This window comes from Gorilla gorilla, chromosome 7, assembly GCF_029281585.2.
Source record: "Gorilla gorilla gorilla isolate KB3781 chromosome 7, NHGRI_mGorGor1-v2.1_pri, whole genome shotgun sequence".
NCBI classification, from domain to species: Eukaryota; Metazoa; Chordata; class Mammalia; order Primates; family Hominidae; genus Gorilla; species Gorilla gorilla.
Window position 1 is genome coordinate 82,953,297 of NC_073231.2, and position 24,761 is coordinate 82,978,057.

General features: G+C 50.4%; 1 protein-coding gene across 18 annotated transcripts in view; it reads left to right on the plus strand.

Annotated features, from left to right (window-relative positions):
• Positions 1-7,150: 7,150 nt before the first annotated feature.
• The window catches only part of FGFR1 (fibroblast growth factor receptor 1), a 55,231-nt gene continuing 37,620 nt past the window's right edge, over positions 7,151-24,761 (plus strand). For 7 of the 18 annotated variants that reach the window (XM_055348981.2, XM_063709340.1, XM_063709342.1 and 4 more), the window contains exons 1-3: positions 7,396-7,598; positions 7,925-8,082; positions 17,685-17,863. In XM_055348981.2, coding sequence (XP_055204956.1) covers positions 17,773-17,863 — 91 coding nt within the window. In that variant the 5' untranslated portion in view covers positions 7,396-7,598; positions 7,925-8,082; positions 17,685-17,772. Of the gene's footprint in view, positions 7,290-7,395; positions 7,599-7,924; positions 8,083-16,178; positions 16,373-17,684; positions 17,864-24,761 lie in introns of those variants that run through there. The other 11 variants (XM_019032134.3, XM_019032137.3, XM_019032138.3 and 8 more) reach the window with 9 other exon arrangements.

A 24,761-nucleotide genomic window follows, 5' to 3' on the forward strand; every position in this document is an offset into this window, starting at 1 on the left:
GACAGAGGCAGCCGGGCAGTAGCACACGGGATTCCAGCCCAGGGCCTATAAAAAAAACTCCTCTCAAAAAAGTCAAACAATGTAAAGGTACATAAAAAATGGGCCAGGCACAGTGGCTCATACCTGTAATCCTAGAACTTTGGGAGGCCAAGGTGGGAAAATCACTTGAGCCCAGGAGTTCAAGACCAGCCTGGGCAACATAGCTAGACTCTGTCTCTACAAAAAATTAAAAATTTAAAAATTGGCCAGCCATAGTGGCATGGACCTGTAGTCCCAGTTACTTGGGAGGCTGGGGCAGGAGGATCACTTGAGCCCAGGAGTTCAAGGCTCCAGGGAGCTGTGATCACATCACTTCACTCCAGCCTAGGCAACAGAGAGAGGTGGCTCAAAAAAATAGAGCCTGGCTCAAAAAAACAAAACTAAACCGAAGTATAAGCCTCTTATAATCACATTCCCAAAGAAAACCACTATTAAAAATTTGGTTAACTATTTTGTTTTGTTTTGACAGAATAATAAAATTCAGTTAGGGGGAAATTTAACCTGAATGGGAGAACACCATCTATTTTTAAATTATCTTCCTCTCTGACCCTACCCAGCCCAATATCGCCAAAGGTTCTTAACAACCCAGGAGAAGTCAGCTGCAACTTTATTAGCATATCCTTGGATGGAATCCACTTCAAAGTTGAATCCTCAAGTATCTCAGTCTAACCCTGAAACTTTGATCTTTGTCCCTAGGCAGGGCAAAGCCTAAGGAACTGGGTCTTTCACTCTTGGGGGTGGAGGGGGGTCCTCAGAAATGCAAAGTTTTCACTGTTCTGCCACTGCCTCCTCTGTCACCTCTCCAGACCCCAGCCCTTGGATGAGTGGCTTTAACCGGGAGAGGGTTTACAAGTCTGTGTCAGAAAGAGGACAGCCTTTGGAGAACCCTGAAGAAACACAGAGGACAAAAGACCAGCTTGTTTGCAGTCAGTGTTCTGAAGGGAGTCAGAATCCTAGACCAGCGACCATAGCTGGAAGGATTCGCTGAGGTTTAATAGGGCCCCTTAGCTTCCCCATATGTGTTCTTGTTGTTTTTCTCTTATTTCACAGTAAAATTTATAACAAAAAGGGCTGTTTATCTTGGGGTACACCAAGGAAGAGGGAGATGAGGGTGAAAAATATATCCTTTTCTGCAGCTGGTGTTGGGGAACAGAGAATCCAGGGTGGAAGTGGGGGTAGACATGGTAAATACATAAGAAAGCCACAAAGAAGGCTGGGTGCAGTGGCTCACACCTGTAATCCCTGCACTTTCGGAGGCTAAGGCAAGTGAATGGCTTGAGCCCAGGAGTTCAAGACCATCCTGAGCAACATAAGGAGATATCACCTCCACAAAAAAATACAAAAACCAACTGGGCATGGTGGTCCATGCCTGTAGTCCCAGCTACTTGGGAAGCTGAAGTGGGAGGATTGCTTGAGCCCAGGAGGTCGAGGCTGCAGTAAGTCAAGATCATGCCACTGCACTCCAGCCTGGGGGAGTGAGGAACCCTATCTGAAAAAAAAAAAAAAAAAAAAAAGCCACAAAGATATGCAGGCTCCAGAAGGTGTCTTCCATCAAAGGAAAGTTCCTGGGCTAAAAAATAATAATAACAATGACTACCATTTATTGAGCATTTACAATGTTCTGGGTGCTTTGCCAAGTGCATTACACACATTTTCTCATTTAATCCTTTCAGCAGTCCTGGGAAGAACAGTTACCATTGTTATCTTCATTTCACCATTGAGCAAATGCAGTGGAGCTAACTAGCTTGCCCAAGATCACACAGCTAGCAATAAGTGGCAGAATCAGGACCCATGCTCAAAACTGTTTGACCCCAGAGACTAAGTTCATCCCTTCAGAGCAAAATAATTCGATGCTTCAGTGACTACCAACTGCCTACCCCCAACCCCCACCCCTCAACACGAACTCTCCAGGCTTGCTTTCCTCAGCTATCCCAGATGAGTTTGTGGATTTTCACGTTGCCATCTTTCAAGATTCAGGCATCGCTTCCCCTGAGTCATCTTCCTTCCTGATCTCTCCTTCCATAGCCCCCTGCAGATGCCCCCAGGTGGCACTACGTGTCATGTTTGGTCTCCCCCACAAGACAAGTGAGATCCCCCAGGCTGTGCACTCATCTCTTTCATCTTCAGATCCACTGTGCCCGGCACAGCACCTGACACACAAGAAGTGCTCCCTGACACCCCCAGGCTCCGTGAATAGATGTGGCATTCAGGCCAGACAGAGCTGAGCTGCCACACAGCTCGCTCCCTTTCTCATTCCAAATTGGCAGAAGAGAGTGAATGTTATTTACAAAAACACCAAGCCAAATAAGACCCTCCCTTCCCTGACATGCTGAAGCTGCTCTGGGAACAGACAGGGGTCACCAAATGGTGGCCAGATGGTGACTGACTGCTGCTCCCTAACTCCAGGGGCCTGGGGCAAAAGGCTTGGCTGCCCACCTGCTCCCAGGACCTGTGAACGATCCACTTTGTAGGGAAAACCCCAGACAGTTCCCTCCTCCCGAATCCCCTTCTGCAACCAGCTCTCGGAGTGGAGACTCTGCCAGCTCTCACCACATCCTGGGGACTCTCGAAGCCTGGGCTGGAAGTTCTGCAACCTTGCCCCATGTCAATGGTGCTTACTTTACCTGACTTGTTCCATAACAAAGAATTGTTAATTCTGCAGTATCGACCCAGGGTAGCGGGGTGATCATTCCTGGTAGGCAAGCTGAGCCCTAAAATAACAGAACCCAGACAGAGCAGGGGCAGAAGGAATGTGGGGAGAGGGGAAGAGGAGCTCCCTTCTGCCAGGGAAAACTCTGAGGACACAAGTAGCTGGAGGAACAGGGAAGGGATTTCCTACAGTGTTCCCAAACAAAGAGAGCTGGCTGGGCTTTGGGGAGAGCTCCGTTTCCCTTCGTTTCATTCAGCAGTGGTCTCCTCCTCCCACAGATGTGGGAGGCAACAGGCCCCCAACCGGTTATCAGGCCCTCCAGCATGAGGGCCTTTGTCTCCCCTTAGACATCTAGCTGGCAGGGCGAAGGGCCGACAAATCCTCCCTGACCCTCCCAGCTCTTTGTTATCTCAGAGGGAAGATTACATTTCTGTATGGGGAGGCAAGGTGCCAGGAGGCCTTGGGCAGGACAGAGACAGGCAGAGCTGCTGTCTGACCCCTGTTGCCTGGAGCAGCTCAGGGCTGCCCTAGGGACACTCTCCCTCCACTGGCCTGGGGCCCTTCCAGAAATGGGAGGGCTACATTTCAGAAAGAGGGCGAGTAGAGGAGTGGGACAGAAGGGGAGGGAGGTGGGCTGGAAGGATAAAAGCAGCCAACTCTCAATTATTCAGAAACGTGTCTGCAGTGTGTGGACAGCCCATGCCTTCGCTGAGATTCTCACCTTCTCTGTTCAGCTGCCGTCAGCTCTTTCCCTGAGAAGTGGAGGAGGGACCCTGGCAAGTTGGCCACTTGCTTTCATTTTGGCTTCTTGATAAATCTATAGAGGATTTTTCAGCAGCAGGCCCATGTCCCTCAACCCCAAACAAGCATTTAGATCATTCTCTTTCTGTTTAAATCAAGAACGCATTATTTAGCCTTTTATTTGGGGTTCAAGATACTCCTACAATGGTTCTAAATCATAAGAAAAAGGGGCTTGATTTAAAACCCCTTGTTTTGGGCCAGGAATGGTGGCTCAGGCCTGTAATCCCAGCACTTTGGGAGGCCAAGGTGGGCAGATTAGCTGAGGTCAGGAGTTCGAGACCAGCCTGGCCAACATGGTGAAACCCTGTCTCTACTAAAAATACAAAAATTAGCTGGGCATGGTGGCAAGCGTCTGTAATCCCAGCTACTCGGGAGGCTGAGGCAGGAGAATCACTTGAGCCCAGAAGGCGGAGGTGAGCTGAGTGAGCTGAGATCGTGCCATTGCACTCCAGCCTGGGCAAAAAGAGCAAGACTCCATCTCAGGAAAAAAAAAAAAAAAAAAAGGAAAAAAAAAACCCTTGTTTGAGAAGAATTACGGAGCAAAGTAGAAAAATAGTAGCTGGGTGTTAACATTAAATGCTGGATTTTTTTCATGGCTTGTCTTCCCAATCATATTCCCTCAAATTGTATTTCCTCCTCTGGTAACCCAGGTTGGTTATGCTTAGCAAGTCCATCAACAATAAATATACATGGAAAACCTCCTGTGTAGAATTGGTCAGACACCTAGATAAGATCCTTGCCCTAAAGCAGTTTAGAAACCAGTTAGAAAGAAAGCAGAGTAAGGAAAACCACTAACAAAGCACGGTATCAACTCAGTGGATAGTCAGCAAGTGAGCAGGGGGTCCAGGGACTGACAAAGCTGGGATGGGCAGGGAAGGCCTCTTGGGGGTAGGGTGTGAGTATGGCCTTCTTACAAGCCTGTGATGAGTAGTAATTAAAATGCAGGAGGCCTAATGGGTGGGCAGCTTATATAGGAGTATAAACCAAGCCTGACCAGGAGCTGAAAGGTTAAATGGTGGCTTGTAGGGGAAAACCCTATAAACAGTGGCTGAAGTTCATTTATTCAACAAAGATATGAGTTCTTGTTTCTCATTTTTTGTTTTGTATTATTTTGTTTTGAGACAGGGTCTTACTCTGTCGCCCAGGCTGGAGTGTAGTGTCTGGATCATAGCTCACTGCAGCCTCAAACTCCTGGGCTCAAGCCATCCTCCTTCTTCAGCCTCCACCTCCAGCTAATTTTTAAAAATATTTTGTAGAGACAAGGGCTCACTTTGTTTCCCAGGCTGATCTTGAACTTCTGGCTTCAAGTGATCCTCCCGCTTCGGCCACCCAAAGTGCTGGGATTACAGGCGTGAGCTGTAATTTAGTTGTTTATTTACTCATTTGTTCAACAAATACTTATTGAATATTTGCTCTTTGGCCAGTCAAGGAATTTCATGAGTGTCTACTATGTGAATAACACTGTGTTGGCCACTAGTCTGTCACCTACTGGTGGATTAGAAAAATAGCGCGAGGACCATTTTTTCTTTTCTTTTCTTTTTTTTTTTTTTTGAGATGGAGTCTTGCTCTGTTGCCAGGCTGGAGTGCAGTGGCGCAATCTCGGCTCACTGCAACCTCCGCCTCCCGGGTTCAAGCGATTCCTCTGCCGCAGCCTCCCCAGTAGCTGGGATTACAGGCAAGCGCCACCATGCCTGGCTAATTTTTTTGTATTTTAGTAGAGACGGTGTTTCACCTTGTTGGTAAGGATAGTCTCAATCTCCTGACCTCGTGATCCACCCGCCTCGGCCTCCCAAAGTGCTGGGATTACAGGCATAAGCCACCGCACCCGGCCAACTCTTTTCTTAAATTAGCCAGGGAGGCATGGGTGGGTTGGGTGAGGAGTTGGGTGGGGGGATCTCATTCAGTATTCAAACTTCTACAAGTTTCGGGGTTGAGGTGGGTGATGGTAAGGGAACAGGCCCTGCCACTAACTTTCATAGTGACTTCCATTTGTGTAATATTTTTGGTCCACTGAGAGCTATTATTTTATTTGATTCTTATGACCATCTTGTGAAGGAGTATCAAGAGATACCCCGTTTTGATTTTATCAGATGCACGATTTGTCCTACATCAAACTTCATAAATGATGGACAGAATGGAGGAATCCTTCAGACCTAGTGCTGCCTACTTCCCACCCCAATGGTGGCCTCAGCCTGGGCTCACATCACACGCCCCAAGGAGCCTTGGAAAAAATAAAGGCTCTTGGCTCCTTCCTGGGACAGCGTGATTCCTCATGTCTGAGCAGGCCCATGAACTTATATTTTTCAGACGTTCCCTAGGACCCGTGTCCATCTGGATTAGGGAACCACTACATTATACCACTCCGCGGGAAGACTCAGGGGGAAGCGTTTTAGCCACTTTCCTGTGTTCCACAGTACTGGAGGGTGTTCTGAGTGGGCTGTGATTAATTTCCAAACCAACCACACGTCTCCCCTCAAATCCCACTGCTTACTCTTTGCTACCTAGACATTCACTGCAGGCTGGAGACTTCTGGAAGCCAACAGCATCGCTGTAGAATTTACAGGGTCCAGTTCCCGGTGGACCACAAAACCTAAATTATGTGGCTGGAGAAAGCTGAAATCCAAGGGAAGGGTTTGAGGAGGGGCTGACCTTCCCATAATAAAACCAGCTTGTATTTACTAAGTGTTAACTATGCGCCAGGCCCTCGTTGACGCCTCAACTCTATATGAAAAGCACTATTATCCCCCATTTACAGATGGGAAAACAGAGATTTAGAGCGCGAAAATCATTTCCCCAAGGCGACAGACTCCAAAGCCCACGCTACCAGGTACAACCTCAAGGCTGCGGCATCTCTTCACCTGCCCCCTAGCCCCCAAACCGCTGCTATGTCTAGGGCCTGACATTCCGGCGCCCTCTGGGACGTGCTCAGATGCAGGGGCGCGCTCAGATGCAGGGGCGCAAACGCCAAAGGAGACCAGGCTGTAGGAAGAAAAGGGCAGAGCGCCGGACAGCTCGTTCCGCTCCCCCTGCTTTGGGGCCGCGGCTGGGGAACTACAAGGCCCAGCAGGCAGCTGCAGGGGGCGGAGGCGGAGGAGGGACCAGCGCGGGTGGGAGTGAGAGGGCGAGCCCTCGCGCCTCGCCGGCGCATAGCGCTCGGAGCGCTCTTGCGGCCACAGGCGCGGCGTCCTCGGCGGCGGGCGGCAGCTAGCGGGAGCCGGGACGCCGGTGCAGCCGCAGCGCGCGGAGGAACCCGGGTGTGCCGGGAGCTGGGCGGCCACGTCCGGACGGGACCGAGACCCCTCGTAGCGCATTGCGGCGACCTCGCCTTCCCCGGCCGCGAGCGCGCCGCTGCTTGAAAAACCGCGGAACCCAAGGACTTTTCTCCGGTCCGAGCTCGGGGCGCCCCGCAGGGCGCACGGTACCCGTGCTGCAGTCGGGCACGCCGCGGCGCCGGGGCCTCCGCAGGGCGATGGAGCCCGGTCTGCAAGGAAAGTGAGGCGCCGCCGCTGCGTTCTGGAGAAGGGGGGCACAAGGTCTGGAGACCCCGGGTGGCGGACGGGAGCCCTCCCCCCGCCCCGCCTCCGGGGCACCAGCTCCGGCTCCATTGTTCCCGCCCGGGCTGGAGGCGCCGAGCACCGAGCGCCGCCGGGAGTCGAGCGCCGGCCGCGGAGCTCTTGCGACCCCGCCAGGACCCGAACAGAGCCCGGGGGCGGCGGGCCGGAGCCGGGGACGCGGGCACACGCCCGCTCGCACAAGCCACGGCGGACTCTCCCGAGGCGGAACCTCCACGCCGAGCGAGGTAAGAGCCGCGGCGCCCCCGGATCTGGGGCGGGCTTGGCGTCCCGAGCGGCCCCCGGCGCCGGAGCCTCCCGGCTGCGCGCTTTGCCCGCCGCAGCCCAGCCGGGGCCGGCGCCTCCCTCCGCTCGCCGCCCGCCCCTTTCACCTCCTGGCTCCCTCCCGGGCGATCCGCGCCCCTTGGGTCTCCCCTCCCTTCCCTCCGTCCGCGTCTCCTGCGCCCCCTCCCTGCGCTCGTCCCGCCGCTCTTCCCGCCGCCCAACTTTTCCTCCAACTCGCGCTCGGGAGCTGGCGAGGCGGCGGCGGCTCCTCAGTGAGTCCCAGGAGGGACAGGCCCGGGGCGAAGGCGGCGAGGCCCGCGGTTTCCTGGACTGGGGAGGAGGGCGGGAGTGGGCGGCGAGGTGGGATGCGTTGTGTGTGTTATGTGTGTGTGTTGCATTCCACTCCATCTCTTTTTGGTCCCCTTTTGGGGATTCACCCCCAATTCAGCAGGTAGCTTTGGGCTCAACGCTAAAAATCCGGGACATTCCTAAGTCCTTTTCCACCCCCGGGAAAGCCTGGGGTCCGGGTTGGGGTCGGATGGGGTGGGGGATGAACTGCGGAGGACGTGGAGGGCTAGGTTTGCTTCTCTTGGAATAGGTTTTAAGGAGGTGTCGTCACCAAATGGCTGAATCTGCTTGAGCTGAGAGCGAAAAACGACTCCCCTTTCCAGAAGGGGTGATCTTATGACTTGGACGGTCTCTGAAAGGGTCGGAAGTTTGGGGAACGGGAGGACGGCCCACGGTCGTTAAGCCGAGGTATGGGACGGGGGCGGAAGGACCGTTCGGTCCCAATCTGGTTCCTGGAGGTGGGGGAAGGGATGAGGGTTTTTGTCCGGTGTGGTTCACTCGGCAGCGATGCGTATGCTTCTCTGGCCCAGACCCCTCTGCACCCCGCTTCCCCTACCGTTATGTTTGGGGTTGGGAGAAAAGTGAGGCTACGACCCATGTTTGCGGAGGAATTTTATGGACCTTGTAGATGGGGGTTCATATAGAACACACACCCCCTATGAGGCAGCCAGACACTTTTTTGGTGGTGGCGGTGGGGGGGGGGGGCGGGGGTGTGAAGCCCGTTTCTTGTTCTGGGCCCAGAAGCTATCAACCCTTTTGAAAAACATTACCACGGTGCCTTTCTCCCCCAGCACTCCCCCCCACCCCCAATTTCCAGATGTAGCAGCCGCATCTGGTTCCGTTTCACCCCACACGGGTACACCGCAGCCGCATTATTAACTTCCCTCTTCCTCCCCTCCCCCTCCCCCAAATTAAAACTCAGATTCTTCAGCCTGTCTTGACCACCTCCCTCCTTAACATTTCTGGAGACTTGGAGATGCGGCGTTGAGATTCGGGGGAGAAAAGAAAGTTCCCTTGGATCCCGAGTTATTTAAGATCTCACCAAGTTATTCGCCGCCGCTGGTGGGTGGCGGCGGTCGGGGTGCTTTCTGGATTGCGCAGAAAAGAGGCATCTTGGGAGATGGGGCCAAGGTTTTAGGGGGTGCCACTCGCGAACGGTTCATCCGCTAGACTAGGGGGGCTCTTTGGCTGTGCGTCTGGCCAGAACTGGCCTTGACGATGGAAGTTTCTGGAACCAAAGCGTTGCTTTCTCTCCCTTGTGTTATAGCTGGAGCTGCGGGAGCGCCTCCCCTCCCCGGAGCCCGCGGTCCCCTCTCGGCTGCCCCGCGGTGGCGTCACGCGCCCCTCCCGGAGCAAGCCCGGTGCGCAGGGCCGGGGGCGTGGGCGGCTGCTGCCAGAGGCGCTCCCTGTGTGTTTTTAAGGACTGATTTGGGCCGCATCCCCCGGAAACTAAAGTGGGGCGTTTTACCGTTTAAATAACGGCTACAGGTTTGAAAGCGGGGTTGGATTTTCGAGTTGTGTTTGGTAATAGTCTTTGAGGCAGGAAAGCGCCTTGTGGTCCAAAGTTGCGGGAGGGTGGGGAGAGTCGGTCTCTCACCCGCTTCTTTCCAGCCTCTTTCAAATTGAAAACACTTCTCTGGTTTCCTTCTTTGGGCGGTAGTTTTGGAGGCTGTAATGAAATCGCACTTTCTCTAGACGTGGTAATTAAGGTGACTGTTTCCTCCGCAGATGTGCCCTACCCTTTGTACCTCCGGACCAGCGCTTTTTTTGGAATACTATCTAGCCTTGAGACTGTTTAGCAGAAAGTGGCCATTTTCCTCCCTTGGCCCGGGCTCCCGGTTTCCTCCCTAAGGCTTGTTTAAAAGCGAAGTAGCAGGGCCCCGTGGGACGCGCCTTGGTCTGGGTAATCACCCCACGCCCGGGTCATCCACCTTCCTCTCGGTGACCGAGGTTCAGCAGCCTCTGCTATTGCCGGCCGTCTTTGCCGATGGCCTGCCTCCCTAATGACTTGTTTACATATCCTACCCCCAGTGGGTTAGGAGAAGCTCCGGGGCTGCCCCGACCCTCCGAGTGCCTGACTCCAGCTGGGAGGGTTATGAACTGCATCAATGACGAGCTGCTTGAAATATCTGTTGCATTTACTCTTAGTCATAGCTGAGTGTCAGCTTTTTAATGAGGTTCATCCAGATTGAGAGCCACTTGGACTGCGTACTTCACTGCCTGCTTTTCCAAACATGCCTGCAGAAATGCTCATTTTCGAGGTATTTTTCCCAATGGGAATTCAGGCCAGAGTGGGCACCACTTGAACAATCTTAGGGTGCTTCTTTTCCTTGGCCTCTGGCCATGGAGGGTGTTAGAAAGTTCCATTAGGTGGCCCTTTGATAGCAAGGGAAGCAAAGGCTCAGGAAGAAATGGAGAAGCGTCCCCCACTCCCTAGGGGCAGAGGATTAGATACATCGGTGCATCCCTCAGGCTGGGCTAGCTTTATTCCTGGTGGACTCCAGAGGGCAAGAAAATTGAACTGAACACTGGGTAGGCAGATTCAAGCCTTAGAGACCAAGGAAAATCCATGGGTTTTGCTTTTAGTGGTGTGCTCTTTGTTTTCAGTATTGACCTGAAACAAGACTCCTAAAATGAGAGATTTGCTGGTATGAACTTGGGGGTTTAGCAGCCGGCTTCTACAAAGGCTTTTTTCTTGCCTTCGTTTCTAAAGTGTCTTTCGTCAAAATGGCTGTTAGTTACAGAACATCCTAGCAAAGTTTGAGCCTGTTGCTGCTGGAGGAAAAGGAGTTAGAATTGATTCAAATGTCTTATTCTGAAAGGGCCTCACATCACTTGATGAGTTTAATTTCCTCCTGGGAAATTTGTGTCTTACATTTGTCTTCCCCAGAGCTTTGTAAAAGGCCTGAACGCACCAGGGACTACTGGGAGCCCAGATGCAGAGCTTTAGAGAAGATTCTGGTGTTTCCAGAGAGGATGAAATGTCAGACTTGGGCTAGGATATTTGTTTTTCCTCCTAAGGTTGCATCTACTTTGAACAGAAATTCTCTCCTCGCCACCATTTATCTCTCCCCTGCAATGAAAGAAACCATGTTTAGGGCCCTCTCCCCCATTTCATAGCCCTCACCTGGATGAACTATCCCAAGAATTTGGTGGGGTTCCACTCATAGTACATCCTGTCTTCAGGAGCGAGGTTTTCTAGATTATGTGCAGCAGTTCGTGTTTCACTTGTTGCTTTTTTTTTTTTTTTGCGATAGTCTCGCTCTGTCGCCCAGGCCGGAGTGCTGTGGCGCTATCTCAGGTCACTGCAACCTCGGCCTTCCGGTTCAAGCGATTCTCCTGCCCCAGCCTCCCTAGTAGCTGGGATTGCAAGCATGCGCCACCATGTCCGGCTAATTTTTTGTGTTTTTAATAGAGATGGTGTTTCACCATGTTGGCCAGGCTGGGCTTGAACTCCTGACCTCAAGCAATCCGCTGGCCTCGGCCTCCCAGAATGCTGGGATTACAGGTGTGAGCCACTGTGCCTGGCCACTTATTGCTAATTTTTTATATGTCTCTTACTTCCAAGGACATTTAGACACTTTTTTTTTTAAGAGACTCAAAAAATTAGCATTTCCATTGGACCAACTAAAATTTAGCAAGCTGAGCTGAGTAACTTTCTCCATATGTTTATTAAGTACTTGCCCCCTGCCCTCTCAACATGTGAGTAGAGAATGGTCACTTTGGGGAAGAAATAAGTCTTATTCTCATCTGAAGGGATTAATGTTTTGGTGTTACTTCCTCAATTCTGAAGAACCAAGTTGTCCAGAAATTTTCTCAGGGTTCTTTGGGCTAGAGTTTGGCTGGTTAACAGGGGGTACTACCTAATTGCTTTTCTCTATATTCTCAGCCTCTTTTTCTGGAGGAGTATCTGTATCAGTTTCTTTTCATCAGCCCTTTTTTTTCCTTCATTCACTTACTCATCCAGTTAACAAACATGTTGGCATCTCCTGTGTACATACTAGGTGCCGAGGGTGTTAGCAAAGGTTAGGGAGACACAGACCCTGTTCTGAAGGAGCCTGCAGTTTCGTGGGGAGAGAAGAGAATGAAGAACATAAATAACAATCATATAATATGATCTAAGTGCCATGTGAGAGGGGCTAGTAATGTGGTTTGCAAATTTGGAGGAATGAAATTCTCCAGCTAGAAGGCCCAAGAAAGTCTTATGGAAGAAACAGCTTCTTAAGGTGGGGTTCAGAGAAAAGGGAAGGCCTGGCCTGTTGCAGAACAAGGAATGGCATGAAGAAAGTCTTGCACAGAGGCATGGATGTTGCTTCGAGCTGTGGCGCCCTATAGAAATAGAACACGAGCAGGTGGTCACAGTGGCTCACGCCTGTAATCCCAGCACTTTGGGAGGCCAAGGCAGGCGGATTACTTGAGCCCATGAGATGGAGATGAGCCTGGACAACGTGGTGAGACCCTATGTCTACCAAAAAATACACAAATTAGATGAGTATGCTTGTGCTTACTGGTAGCCCCGGCTATTCAGGAGGCTGAGGTGGGAGGATCACTTGAGCCTAGGAGGCAGAGGCCGCAATAAGCTGTGATTGCACCACTGCATTCCAGCCTGGGGGACAGAGGAAGACCCTGTTTAAAAAAAAAAAAAAAAAAAGCCAGGCACAGTGGCTCATGCCTGTAATCCCAGCCCTTTGGGAGGGCAAGGCGGGTGGATCACCTGAGGTCAGGAGTTCAAGACCAGCCTGGCCAACACGGTGAAACCCTGTTTCTACTAAAAATAAAAAAATTAGCCGGGCTTGGTGGCTCATGTCTGTAATCACAGCTATTTGGGAGGCAGGAGAATCGTTTGAACCCGGGAGGCAGTGGTTGAGCCAAGATTGCGCCACTGCAACTCCAGCCTGAGTGACAGAGCAAGACTCCGTCTCAAAGAAAAAAAGGAAGAAAGAAATATAACATTATAACATGAGCTATGTGTACGTTCAGATTTTCTAGAAGCCACATTGGAAATTAAGTTAAAAGAAAGAAATAGATAAAAAAAATTTTTTTTTTTGAGACGGAGTCTCGCTTTGTTGCCAGGCTGGAGTGCAGTGGCGCAATCTCGGCTCACTGCAACCTCTGCCTCCCGGGTTCAAGCAATTCTCCTGCCTCAGCCTCCTGAGTAGCTGGGACTACAGGCACGTGCCACTGCACGCAGCTAATTTTTGTATTTTTAGTAGAGACGGGGTTTCACCATGTTGGCCAGGATGGTGTCGACCTCTTGACCTCGTGATTCGCCCACCTCAGCCTCCCAAAGTGCTGGGATTACAGGCATGAGCCACCGCGCCTGGCCAAAATTTGTTTTTTAATTAACTTGTTTGTTTAGATTTTATTTAATGTAACTATATTTCCAAAATATTATCATTTGAACATGTAATCAATATAGAAATTATTGATGAGATACTTTACATTTTTTTCATAACAAGTTTTTAAGATGCGGTGTATACTTTTTACTTATAGCATATCCATTAGCACCAGCCACATTTCAAGTGTGCAGTGGCCACTGTGTGGGCCACAGGTCTAGAATATAAGACATGAAGATGGAGAGTGAGAAATGCCTTTGGAAAGGTTGGAAGTTCCTGTCCTTCTGCTGCCAATTACCAAATCTCCTGAGAGTGCTATTAAGGAGTGACTCAAAGCACTACAGAAAGAGAATTATAAATACCTTAATATTATATCTGAAATACAAATACATAATTCTTTACATTTGGTTGGTACTTTAGAGAGGAGAGAATGGGCACAGTCACCCACACCACCCATTTGAGCCTCGTAATCACCTGTGATGTAGCTTCCTCTAGGTGGGAAACTGAGGCTTAGAACGGTTAAGTGACTATCCCAGGGTGGCAAGATCATAAGTGGAAGGGTGTGAGTTCATACTGTCTCCAGCAGACAAGAATAAAAAGACCCAGGCTGGGTGTGGTGGCTCATGCCTGTAATCCCAGCACTTTGGGAGGCCACTGTAGGTGGATCTCTTGAGCCCAGGAGTTCATTACCAGCATGGGCAACATGGTGAGACCCCATTTTTATTAAATATACAGAAAATTAGTCCAGCTACTCGGGAGGCTGAGGTGGGAGGATCACTTGAGTCTGGGGGATGGAGGTTGTAGTGAGTTGAGATCGTGCCACCGCACTCCAGCTTGGGTGACAGAGCAACACTCTGTCTCAGAAAGAATAAAAAGATTTGGCCATGAATTCGTCAGCTAGTTTTCATTACATAATTTTTGGACAAGGAGATCTGACATTCATAGGTTTTTCTCTTAGAAGTGGGAGAGCTTCAAGGTCACGTGGTCCGTCCAGCCCCTGCTATCTCACCAGACACTGTCCACCCTGTATGTTGGATCAGTACTCTAGTGAGAAGACAGCAGGCACTTTCACCCACGCAGCCCATTCAGTCTTCATAACCACCTGTGATGGAGGCAAGGCAAGTATTTCAGCCCCCTCTGATGAGTGGGAAACTGAGATGTGCCCCCTCTCCGCTCCCCACCGAGGACCTCTGCATGCAGGCATGAATCCCAGGAGCCTGGCTGATATTGGAGAGACGGGGCAGGGGGAACCAGCTGCAGGGTCTTGGAGGAAGCTGCTGTGTACACCTGCAAGGCTGCAGGTTACATCTGTCAAGCAGTGAAGGAAGGAAGTTGTTCCTAAGGGATTGGAAAAATTCATTAATTAGTAGAATGAGAAACTGAGGTGAAGGAGGAGGTGGCAGGGTCCCAGACAGCATGTTGGACTAGTGGCTGTGTCACTGTGTTTTTTTGCAGGCGGGTGGCATGGGGTGTATGCCGACTTCTTATTCCAGGAGTTGGTGCCAGGAGGCCAGGTTTTCTTAACATCCTTGTTTTACAGATGTCAAACTTGAGGGCCAGAGGGGTAGGAGAGGAAGAGACTTTTTGTACCTTTTTTGGGAAAGAACAAGAGGGAAGCTGGCAGATGAATTCGAAGTGCATTGACCAGGGAGCTGAGAGAGGGCGGTCTGCAGCCAGCCCACACCTGGGAGGAGGCGGCAGGCTTTTCTGGGGACAGAGTGGCCAAGTCGAAGCAAGCTTAACCATCTCAACATGACACCGCTCTTTCCCATTGGAACCTGAAACTTGTTCAGTATTCTGACACTTAGCAAGGGACCTAGGTTTTCTTGGTCAGGTATGCGTTTCTGGGTGACAGGCCTGCATCAGGTGTATTTTTGGGATGTAGTAAGATGTGGAATATGGGTTTAGGGGCATCCTCTGGCAAGCACTGCTTCTATCCCAGCTCTGGGAATGTGCCCCATGCAGTGTCCTAGATGGCCCATCTGTGGTCTGCTTCCAAGGGTCTTTCTTTTAGTTAGTTAGTTTTGAGACAGAGTCTCACTCCGTCACCCAGGCTGGAGTGCAGTGATGCAATCTCAGCTCACTGCAACCTCCACCTCCCAAATTCAAGCAATTCTCATGCGTTAGCCTCCTGAGTAGCTGGGATTACAGGCGTGCACCACCACACCCAGCTAATTTTTGTATTTTTAGTAGACGAGGAATTTCACCATGTTGGCCAGTCTGGTCTCAACTCCCCACCTCAGGTGATACGCCCGCCTCAGCCTCCCAAAGTCCTGGGATTGTAGGTATGAGCCACCATGCCCTGGCACAAGGGTCTATCTTTGACCAATGGAACTGCAAATCAAGCCTCTTTTGTTACCAGAGTTACCTTGGATTTACCCTTATCTACTTGGTTTGGATAAATTGAGTTTGTATCAGATGGAGTCAGGCTTGATCAATCCCTTATTTACTTCCTCCCACCCTGTTCTCTAATATCCAAAAACCTTGAGGCACTATTACAAGCTAGCTACATTTCCTTGAGTAAAGTACTTAACCTCTTTGAGCCTCAGTTTCTCCATTGCATTAAAGGAATAATAAAACTTATTCCCCATAAGTTTATAGTGAGGAATGAATGAATTCCTCACTATAGTTCTAAATTAATTCTACTTAGGGCATCCTTGGTACATAGTGGGTGTTCAGTATTCATTTCATTTTCTCTTTTCTGATTCCTTTCGTAAAAGTAGAAAAATGAAAGAGAAATGTTGACTTCTCTTTTGATTTGAAATCATTAAAACATTTTAGTAAGCCTTGGGAGGGAGCTAGTGGTGTGGCATGTGTATCCCGCTGGCCAAGCACATGTGAATGAAGCCAAGAATCCAGGGGCTTTTCTGCCAGCCAGCACTGACTCACTTACGAGGGGCCCTGCCTGGCTCGGGGGAGGCAGGGCTGAAGTACCACATTAGGGCATGTTCCGGGGAAGTAGATTCTCTGAATAACTTGGATGGCTCCCTGGAGCATTTAGGACAGAAGCCACCTGGAAAATAGAGATGGTCACCCCCACGTAGCCCTGACAGTGCCCAGAAAGTCTTGTCACTTGGTAAATGTTAACAGCTATGATCCGTTCTTTAAGACCCTGGGGAGTTTTAAGTTTTACCCCTCCAGACCTGAGAAGGGTAAAGGGCTGCAGATTCTGTTCTTTTAACTGGGGCCAGTGTGAGCCATCTTTGACTCAGTGCTTGCAATAGACCTTGATTCTGCAGTGGGACCTCCCAGGCCCCCTTGCCCCCCGCAACTTCTGGACTCATATCCGTCAGACATCACTTGTCACCTTCCGGCATCAGGGAGAACTGGATCCCTCCTGGCTCCACACTCTTAGGCTCTTTGTAAGTAGCTGGTGAGGGTTTTCTTCTCTCTGCAAGGGAGGCTGGTAGAACTATGGATGTGATTCATACAATTTTAGAGACAAAAAGAAAGTACCCAGGAGGTCATTTATTTCAGCTGCTTCATTGCATAGGTCTGGGAGTTGAGCATGGAGTCCAGCAGCTACTAACTAGTTATCTCTGTACTTGGCTTCCATTTACTGGTCCTTAGCTTGTTCCATGATTCTTCATCGCCCCTTATTTCTCACCAGAGGGACTGGTTGGCCCTAGATGGAGTGGTCTTTTAAAAATTTTTTTTTTTAATTTTTTGAGACAGAGTCTCACTCTGCCACCTAGGCTGTAGTGCAGTGCCGCGATCTTGGCTCACTGCAACCTCCGCCTCCTGAGTTCAAGCAATTCTCCTGTCTCAGCCTCCTGAGTAGCTGGGATTACAGGTGTGTACCACTATGCCCAGCTAATTTTTGTATTTTTAGTAGAGATGGGATTTCACCATATTGGCCAGGTTGGTCTCGAACTCCTGACCTCAAATGATCTGCCCACCTTAGCCTCCCGAAGTGCTGGGATTGCAGGTGTGAGCCACCGCACCTGGCCTGGGCAGAGTGAAGTCTTATGCTGGGGAGCCATCTGCATGCTCAAGCCTCCTGTAATTGTAGCACACTTTGTAAAACTGTTTCCCACAAAAGGGAAGAACTATTTGGGACTTTCATGAGACCATTCACTTTGTAGCACATACTACTTTGAAGTTTATACCTTGGAAAACCTCATGATGGTATTGCCAGGCTTGCACATAATCTGCACTCAAAACATAGCTGTAGAATTGAACTAAAGCATCCTTCTGTCCAATTAAGACCTATAATCTCTCTTTTTGCGACAGAATCTCGCTCTGTCACCCAGGTTGGAGTGCAGTGGTGCAATCTCAGCTCACTGCATCCTTCGCCTCCTGGGTTCAAGCGATTCTCCTGCCTCAGCCTCCAAAGTAACTGGGACTACAGGTGCACGCCACCACGCCTGGGTAATTTTTGTAATTTTAGTAGAGACAGGGTTTCGCCATGGCCAGGCTGGTTTCAAACTCCTGGCCTCAAGTGATCCTCCCGCCTCAGCCTCCCAAAGTGCTGGGATTACAGGGTGCACCACCACACCCAGCCAGGACCTATGATCTAATTCATTGTTGGGGTAGCTTCACAATTTTCTTCTGGACGCCTTAGTAAGTCCACACTTTAAGCAGCCACCACATGGCATTCTTTACCTTCTGTTTTTCCTTTCCCCTTCCCTATCTAAACCCTCCTAACTTTTGGGGTTTTTTTCCTTTCCTCAGGGTCAGTTTGAAAAGGGGGATCGAGCTCACTGTGGAGTATCCATGGAGATGTGGAGCCTTGTCACCAACCTCTAACTGCAGAACTGGGATGTGGAGCTGGAAGTGCCTCCTCTTCTGGGCTGTGCTGGTCACAGCCACACTCTGCACCGCTAGGCCGTCCCCGACCTTGCCTGAAGAAGGTAAGGTGCTGGCTGGGGGCAGCCTGGACTCCTGGGCCTTGGGAACAGGATGGGCTGGGAGGGAGGTGATATGGTTGCAGGTGATATGGTCAACAGGGGAGGCTCCTTCCCAAGTGGAGCAAAGAACTCCCTTCCTGTAGGAGAAACTCTCAAGATACCTGGGTTGGTTCTGGTCTGGTTATAAACATAACTGACTTCATCAGAGGTTGGGGTCGTGAAGGCTGGTGACATCCATTTACCTGAGATGACATGTTTGTGGGGGGTAATTTATGCTTTTCTCTTTCTGAGGAAAGAATATCTGATGAGGACCCTAGTGTCACACTTTAACATAGGTGATGTATAAAATGCAGCTGGTGGTGCAATGGGGAGAGAATGACCTTTGAATTTGCGTGTAGAACTTGGGTCGGACTACAGGGGATGTTGTAGGAGGTGAGAGCTTGCTAAAGACCTCTGACTTCTAGAAAATTATTTCAAGGCCACATCTTCACCAGGCATAGTGGGTCACACATGTAACCTCAGCACTCTGGGAGGATAAGGCAAGAGGATCACTTGAGGCCAGGAGTTCAAGATCAGCCTAGGCAATATAGCGAGACTCCATCTCTACAAAAAAAAAAGGAAATTAACTGGGTGTGGTGGTGCACGCTGCTAGTCCCAGCTACTTGCTACTCAGGAGGCTGAGACAGGAAGATTGCATGATCGCAAGAGTTGAGGCTGCAGTGAATTATGATTGCACTACTGCGCTCCAGCCTGGGTGAAAAAAAGGCACATCTTCTATAAGGGTCAGCAGTCATGGCTTCATGCCTGCATTTTCCTATCCTTAACTATGTCTCACAGGTTCTGTTTGGGGGCCTGCCAAGCGGTTTGCTTTGGATAGGTACTGTTTGAGGGGTTTTGAAGTGATTGAGACCCAGGAAGCGTAAAGGGGCATGGAGACCTATGACGTGTTGGAAATTCAGAGCCATCATCGGTAACAGGAAGGACTTACCCCACCATTCTTGGGATCTGTGTGAGCTGTGAAAAGGCCTCTTGGGAGATTATAGGTACAGCATACCTGGTGGCTTTCGCAGGACTTTGAAAACTAATGTATGAGCATTTCTGCTGCCAGAGGATAGTGTGGTTCGTGACTCAGTGGCTGGTCACACAGAGAAGGTTGACACACAGTGGGTGAAAGGTTGGAGGTGCACGTGATGGGGTGGCTGTGTGCAAAAGGCTGCCACTCAGCTGGTCAGGGACTCGTTTGAATGATGAGTGATGGGTGAGAATATGTGTCTTCTGGATGGAGTTGGGGATGAACAGGGAAAGTTGTGTGAGACTTTATAGAAGGTGCAGTGGCTAGAGCAGGCATATTCATGTTGCTGTCAGTAACAGAACCGAAGGCAAGGTCTGAGCTGGAGCACAGTGGGGACCCAAAGTGGGAGAGACTGTGTCTGCCCACAGGGAGTTTATGGTCAGGAGGGATGGGCAAGTACAGGGATAAGTAACACAAGACAGACTGTGTTTAAACCACCCAGTGAAGTTACAACCAGAGGTGGTGGGAATGCAGAGGAAGAGGGGAGCAGAGAGCACCTGAGATGGGCTTGAGTTCAGAAGGGGAAAAATGAAGGGCCCTCCAGGTTGAATAGCATGAGTGTTCAGAGGCAGCATGTATATGGTTTATGGAGAACGGTTTGCCTGGTGAGTAGGTAGCTCTGGGAAACAACACTTGGAAAAATTGGATTGAGTTAGCATATGGAAGGCTTAATGCCCTGCTAAGAAAACTATACTTAGGGCCAGGCACGGTGGCTCACGCCTGTAATCCCAGCACTTTGGGAGGCTGAGGCGGGTGGATCACAAGGTCAGGAGGTCGAGACCATCCTGCCTAACACGGTGAAACCCCATCTCTATTAAAAATACAAAAAAATTAGCCGGGCGTAGTGGCAGGCGCCTGTAGTCCCAGCTACTCCAGCTCCAGTCTCCAGCTGAGGCAGGAGAATGGCGTGAACCCGGGAGGCAGAGCTTGCAGTGAGCCGAGATCGCGCCACTGCACTCCAGCCTGGGTAACAGAGTGAGACTCCGTCTCAAAAAAGAAAAAGAAAACTATACTTAGGCCAGGCGTGGATTATGCTGGTAATCTCAACACTTTGGGAAGCCGAGGCAGGAGGATTGCTTGAGCCAAGAAGTTTGAGACCAGCCTGGGCAACATGATGAGACCCTGTGTCTACAAAAAATAGAAAAATTAGCCAGGTGTGGTGGCACATGCTTGTAGTCCCAACTATTAGGGAGGCTGAGGTGGGAGGATCACTTGAACCTGGGAGGTAGAGGTTGCAGTGAGCCATGATCACACCGCTTCACTTCAGCCTGGGTGACAGAGTGGAACTCTGTCTCAAAAAAAAAAAACTAGACTTAAATGGGTAGATGCTGGGAAACTTGAAAAGTTTTGAGCAAGTAGTGACACTATCAGCTTTCAGAAAGTTAATTTGGCAGCTCAGTGTGGATGGCTAGGAGGAAAGAGTGAGGTGCACCTGTGTTTGCATCCTGCTCTGCCACTTGATAGCTGCGTTATTTACTTCAACGAACTACTCAAACACCGTACGTCACAGTTTGCTCATCTGTAAAACAGGGATAAATAATAAAGGGTTAAGTGGGGTAATCCAGATGAAGCACTTCCATGTAAGGTGTTAATAGTTGCTATTGCTCCCACTGCTGCTGCCAGAAGGATGAGGTTGAAGGTTATTTTGAGTGTCTGGCTAGAGGAAGTGCAGGTACTGACCAGGATGGGGACTGGGAGATGATAGAGGAAGGAAAAAGTAGTAAAGACACTACAGCAATAGCATCTGTGGGTTTAAGTAGGTTGGGTGTCAACTGTGGGCAACTGGAGACTGAGATGAGAGTGTAAAGGGAGTGAGTCAGAGTGGGAGGTTTGAGGGGAGTTTAGATTTGAATCTGCCAATTGTAGACAGCAATAAAGGAGTGGAAGAGTAGCAAGGACCTGGTTGAGGTTTGAGAATGTGAATTTATAATGGAGCCTAAAGTACTTTCTTTTTTTTGCAGCCCAAGAAGGGAGAAGTGGATCTCGGGCCTGGCTGCTTGTGAGCCAGCCCGATGGGATGAGTATAAGGAACTTTAGGGCCAGGGTGGGGGTGCTAGTAGAGGAGGGGGCTTCACGGAAGCTGCTGGGGCAGGGTGGAGGCTGGAACCTGGGGGCTGAAGATCTTGATGAGGACAAAGTACCGGCCCTGTGAACAGAAGAAAGGGAGTAAGAGAGGTGGATGGGGCTCTTAGGAGCCATGTACCCAGGAAGACTGACATTAAATGACCATTTTTTAAAAATCAACTTAATTTTCAAAGGCACATTGGCTCCCACCTATAATCCCAGTACTGTGGGAGGCAGAGGCAGGAGGATCACTTGAGCCCAGGAGTTTAAGATCAGCTGGTTTTTTGTTGGTTTGTTTGTTTGTTTGTTTTAAGAGACAGAATTTCACTCTGTTGCCCAGGCTGGAATGCAGTGGCATGATCTTGGCTTACTGCAACCTCTGCCTCCCAGGTTCAAGCGATTCTCCTGCCTCAGCCTCCTAAGTAGCTGGAATTACAGGTGCTCACCACTATGCCTGGCTAATTTTTGTATTTTTAGTAGAGATGGGTTTCACCAGGTTGGCCAGGTTGGCCTTGAACTCCTGACCTCAAGTGATCTGCCCACCTCGGCTTCCCAAAGTGCTGGGACTATAGGTGTGAGCCACCACACCTGGCCAAACCAACTTAATTTAGGTATAATCGTTGGGCTATTGTAATAAAACTGCTGTGAACCTTCATGTGCAAGCCTGGGTGGGCACACATTTTCCTTGGACTGCCCTGGTTTTGATTTTGGCTCCACACCTTACTGACTGTTGGCTCTTGGGAAAGTTCCTCTTTGTGCCCTTTTATAAAATATATTGATAATGAATGTGTGCTCATAAGGTCATTGTGAATATCAAATAAGCATGTCTGCAGAGCTCATAGGACATTGCCTGGTCCGTAGGCCATGAGCCTACGTTGTGGCTCCTGTGGCTCGTTGTGGGTCCCTTTCCCTGGTCCTCCAGGGGAGACGGCACATGGCGAGGAGCATGTTGTTTCATGGGACACAGCAACGGAAAGCCCCTGCACTTGGAGAACAAGCCCCAGGTCTCTGTTTGGTGGAGTAAGCCCCCGTCTCAGTGTGAGTGTGGTGCTTTCACATAGCCTGTCTCTCATGAGCTTTGTGACAGAACAGAGAACTGCTGTGCCCAGGACATTCTAAGGGGAGATCTGGCTTCATGCTTTGTAAGCTGTAAGGAACCTTGTAAGTGTAAAGTGTATTGCCTAGTCTTGGGCCTGCTGATTATTAAATAATAATGCTGATATTTCTAAATTAATTTATTTATTTGAGACGGAGTCTCACTCTGTCGCGAGGCTGGAGTGCAGTGGTGCGATCTTGGCTCACTGCAACCTCCACCTCCTGGGTTCAAGCGATTCTCCTGCCTCAGCCTCCCAAGTAGCTGGGATTACAGGTGCGTGCCACCACGCCCAGCTAGTTTTTTTGTATATTTAGTAGAGACGGGGTTTCACCATGTTGGCCAGGATGGTCTCGGTCTCCTGACCTCGTGATCCACCCACCTCGGCCTCCCAAAGTGCTGGGATTGCAGGTGTTAGCCACCATGCCTGGCCAATGCTGCTGTTGTCCTAAAAAAAAATCATAGGGCGAGCACAGTGGCTCACACCTATAATCCCAGCACTATGGGAGGCCGATGCAGGAGGATTGCATGAGCCCAGGAGTTCCAGACCAGCCTGGGCAACATAGCAAGACCCCATCTCTAAAAATTTTAAACATTAGCTGGGTAACATGGTACACATCGGCAGTCCTAGCTATTCAGGAGGCTGAGATGGGAGAATTGCTTGAGAGTTGCTTGAGCCCAGGAGTTGAGGCTACAGTGAGCTATAATCAAGCCACTGCACTCCAGCCTGGGTGTCAGAAGGAGACCCTGTCTTTAAAAAAAAAGAAGAAACACATTATAATCTATGTATTAAGGGCTTTGTCCAAAAGGTGAGAGCAAACCACCCAAAACCCTGTTCACACTGAGTTTTCCCCATTTAAAAGGCCTTGCTGTTGGGGGGGGGGGGGTGTCGGGAGCCCCTCCCCACTGAGCGCAGTGCCAACGCCCCTCAGTCTGCAAGTGCTCCTGAGGGATTGGGGAGGGCCTGGAGTTTCTGGCTGTCCTTGGAAAGTTGATTTAATAAGGGTTCCAGGAAAACCAGCCTCCCTCCCCTCTCCCTCTCCTTCCCCTCCTTTGGTTTGGGATCTTACAGAGCCTCAGCTTGTTTCAGATCAGGCTTTGAGAGTGGTCAGGGAGTTGTTTGGAAAGACTGAAGCCGGTTTCAGATGATAAGCACCAACATTCTGAGCTTGCAGAGGGTGCATTTGTCTGTCTTTTGCAATAAGTCAAGTCTTGGTGGGGAAAGCCAGTGAGTGAGTACAACACTGCTTGCAAGGCCACTGCTGGCAGTTGGGGTGGGGGTCCTGCCCCCTTTTCAGCAGTACTGTGGGTTAAACACCCCAGTGCTCAGAAAACCTGCAGCTCAGAAGTGATTTAATGGGCTGAGTTTTACAGCTCCTCCCACCCACCCAGATTTGAAGGAGTCTGGTGGCTTGTTAGAGTGGGGAGAGGTTGCACTTAATGGAAAAACCGCACATTTCCATTCTGGCCTCAAGCCCCCTGGATGCCCTGTGTGCACCACAAAGCGGGGCTTTGTCTCTGTGTTTTGCAGAAACCTGCACCTATGGGGGAGAGGCTGTGCGTGGTGCCAGAGCCATTGCCTAGCCTCAGATCATAGGGCCCTTGCAGGTCCTCCATCCCTGGGCGTCTCCAGCTGCCTTTGGCCCAAAGGGGTGTGCATTTCAGCCTGGCTGCAGGGAGAGTCTCAAATAGGTACTACAGGTTTGGTAGTGGGACACCTGCTGTTCCACTATCAGACCTGTAGTCTAGCATCTACACTGGACTGTGGTCCTGTGTCCCAAGGCTGCCTTGGGACACAGGCAGGACCCTCCCCTACTCCCACCCCATCTCCAGCATAATTTCTTATGATGAAAAGAACTTATTTGCTTCTCATTCACCCTGGATGGTAAGAGGAGTTTCTTCATCCCCTGCCAGAAGGCGAATGGAATTCCATGGAGCAAAAGGTGATGTCAGATGACCCACTTGAGAACAAGGGTGGAGGATTTAGGCCTCTAGAAATCTGCAAGGTGCTAAGCTCATAACAGGTTTCCCCAGAGGATCAGCTCTGTCCCACTTCCCCTGGAGAAGTGGCTCCAGTGCCTGGAAGGGGTGTTTGCAAGTGTTCAGAGCTGGACAGGGAGGACCCAGCCCTCGGCCTGTGAGAGAATGTGAGGACGCTCACGTGGCCCTCTTGACCAAGCTGGGGCAAGCGCAGCAAAGCCACTCCGAGGCTGTGTTCTTGGCTCCGGCTTCTGCATTGCTACACCATTAGCTTCACTGATTTTCCACTCTGGCTCTGCCAGGCCCGCTCCCTGAAGTCAGGGAGGAGGAATTTCTCAGGGAAGAACAAATGGCTGTCCAGAGATCTTGCTGCCAGTGGGGGAAGGGAGGGATCTCAAACAAAGACTCTGTCAGGGTTTCCATCACCTGGTTCCTGTGACTACCTGGAGTCGCGTCAGCAGGAACTGGAGAGACAGCATCAGGGATTCTTTGGGAGCCTGTGGCCCCAGCACGGAGGGGTGTTTGCTCCTGGCCAGGCAGAAGCAGTGAGTGATGGCTTGTGTCTGGGCGGTGATGGATGGCCCTCGGAGAAGTGAGTCCTGGGGAGTCATTATCCGGGAGGGCGAGGTCTGGGGTCAGAGAGCCCGACCAGCAGCTGGCCCTATTTTCACAATGCCTCGTTCCTCCGGGGC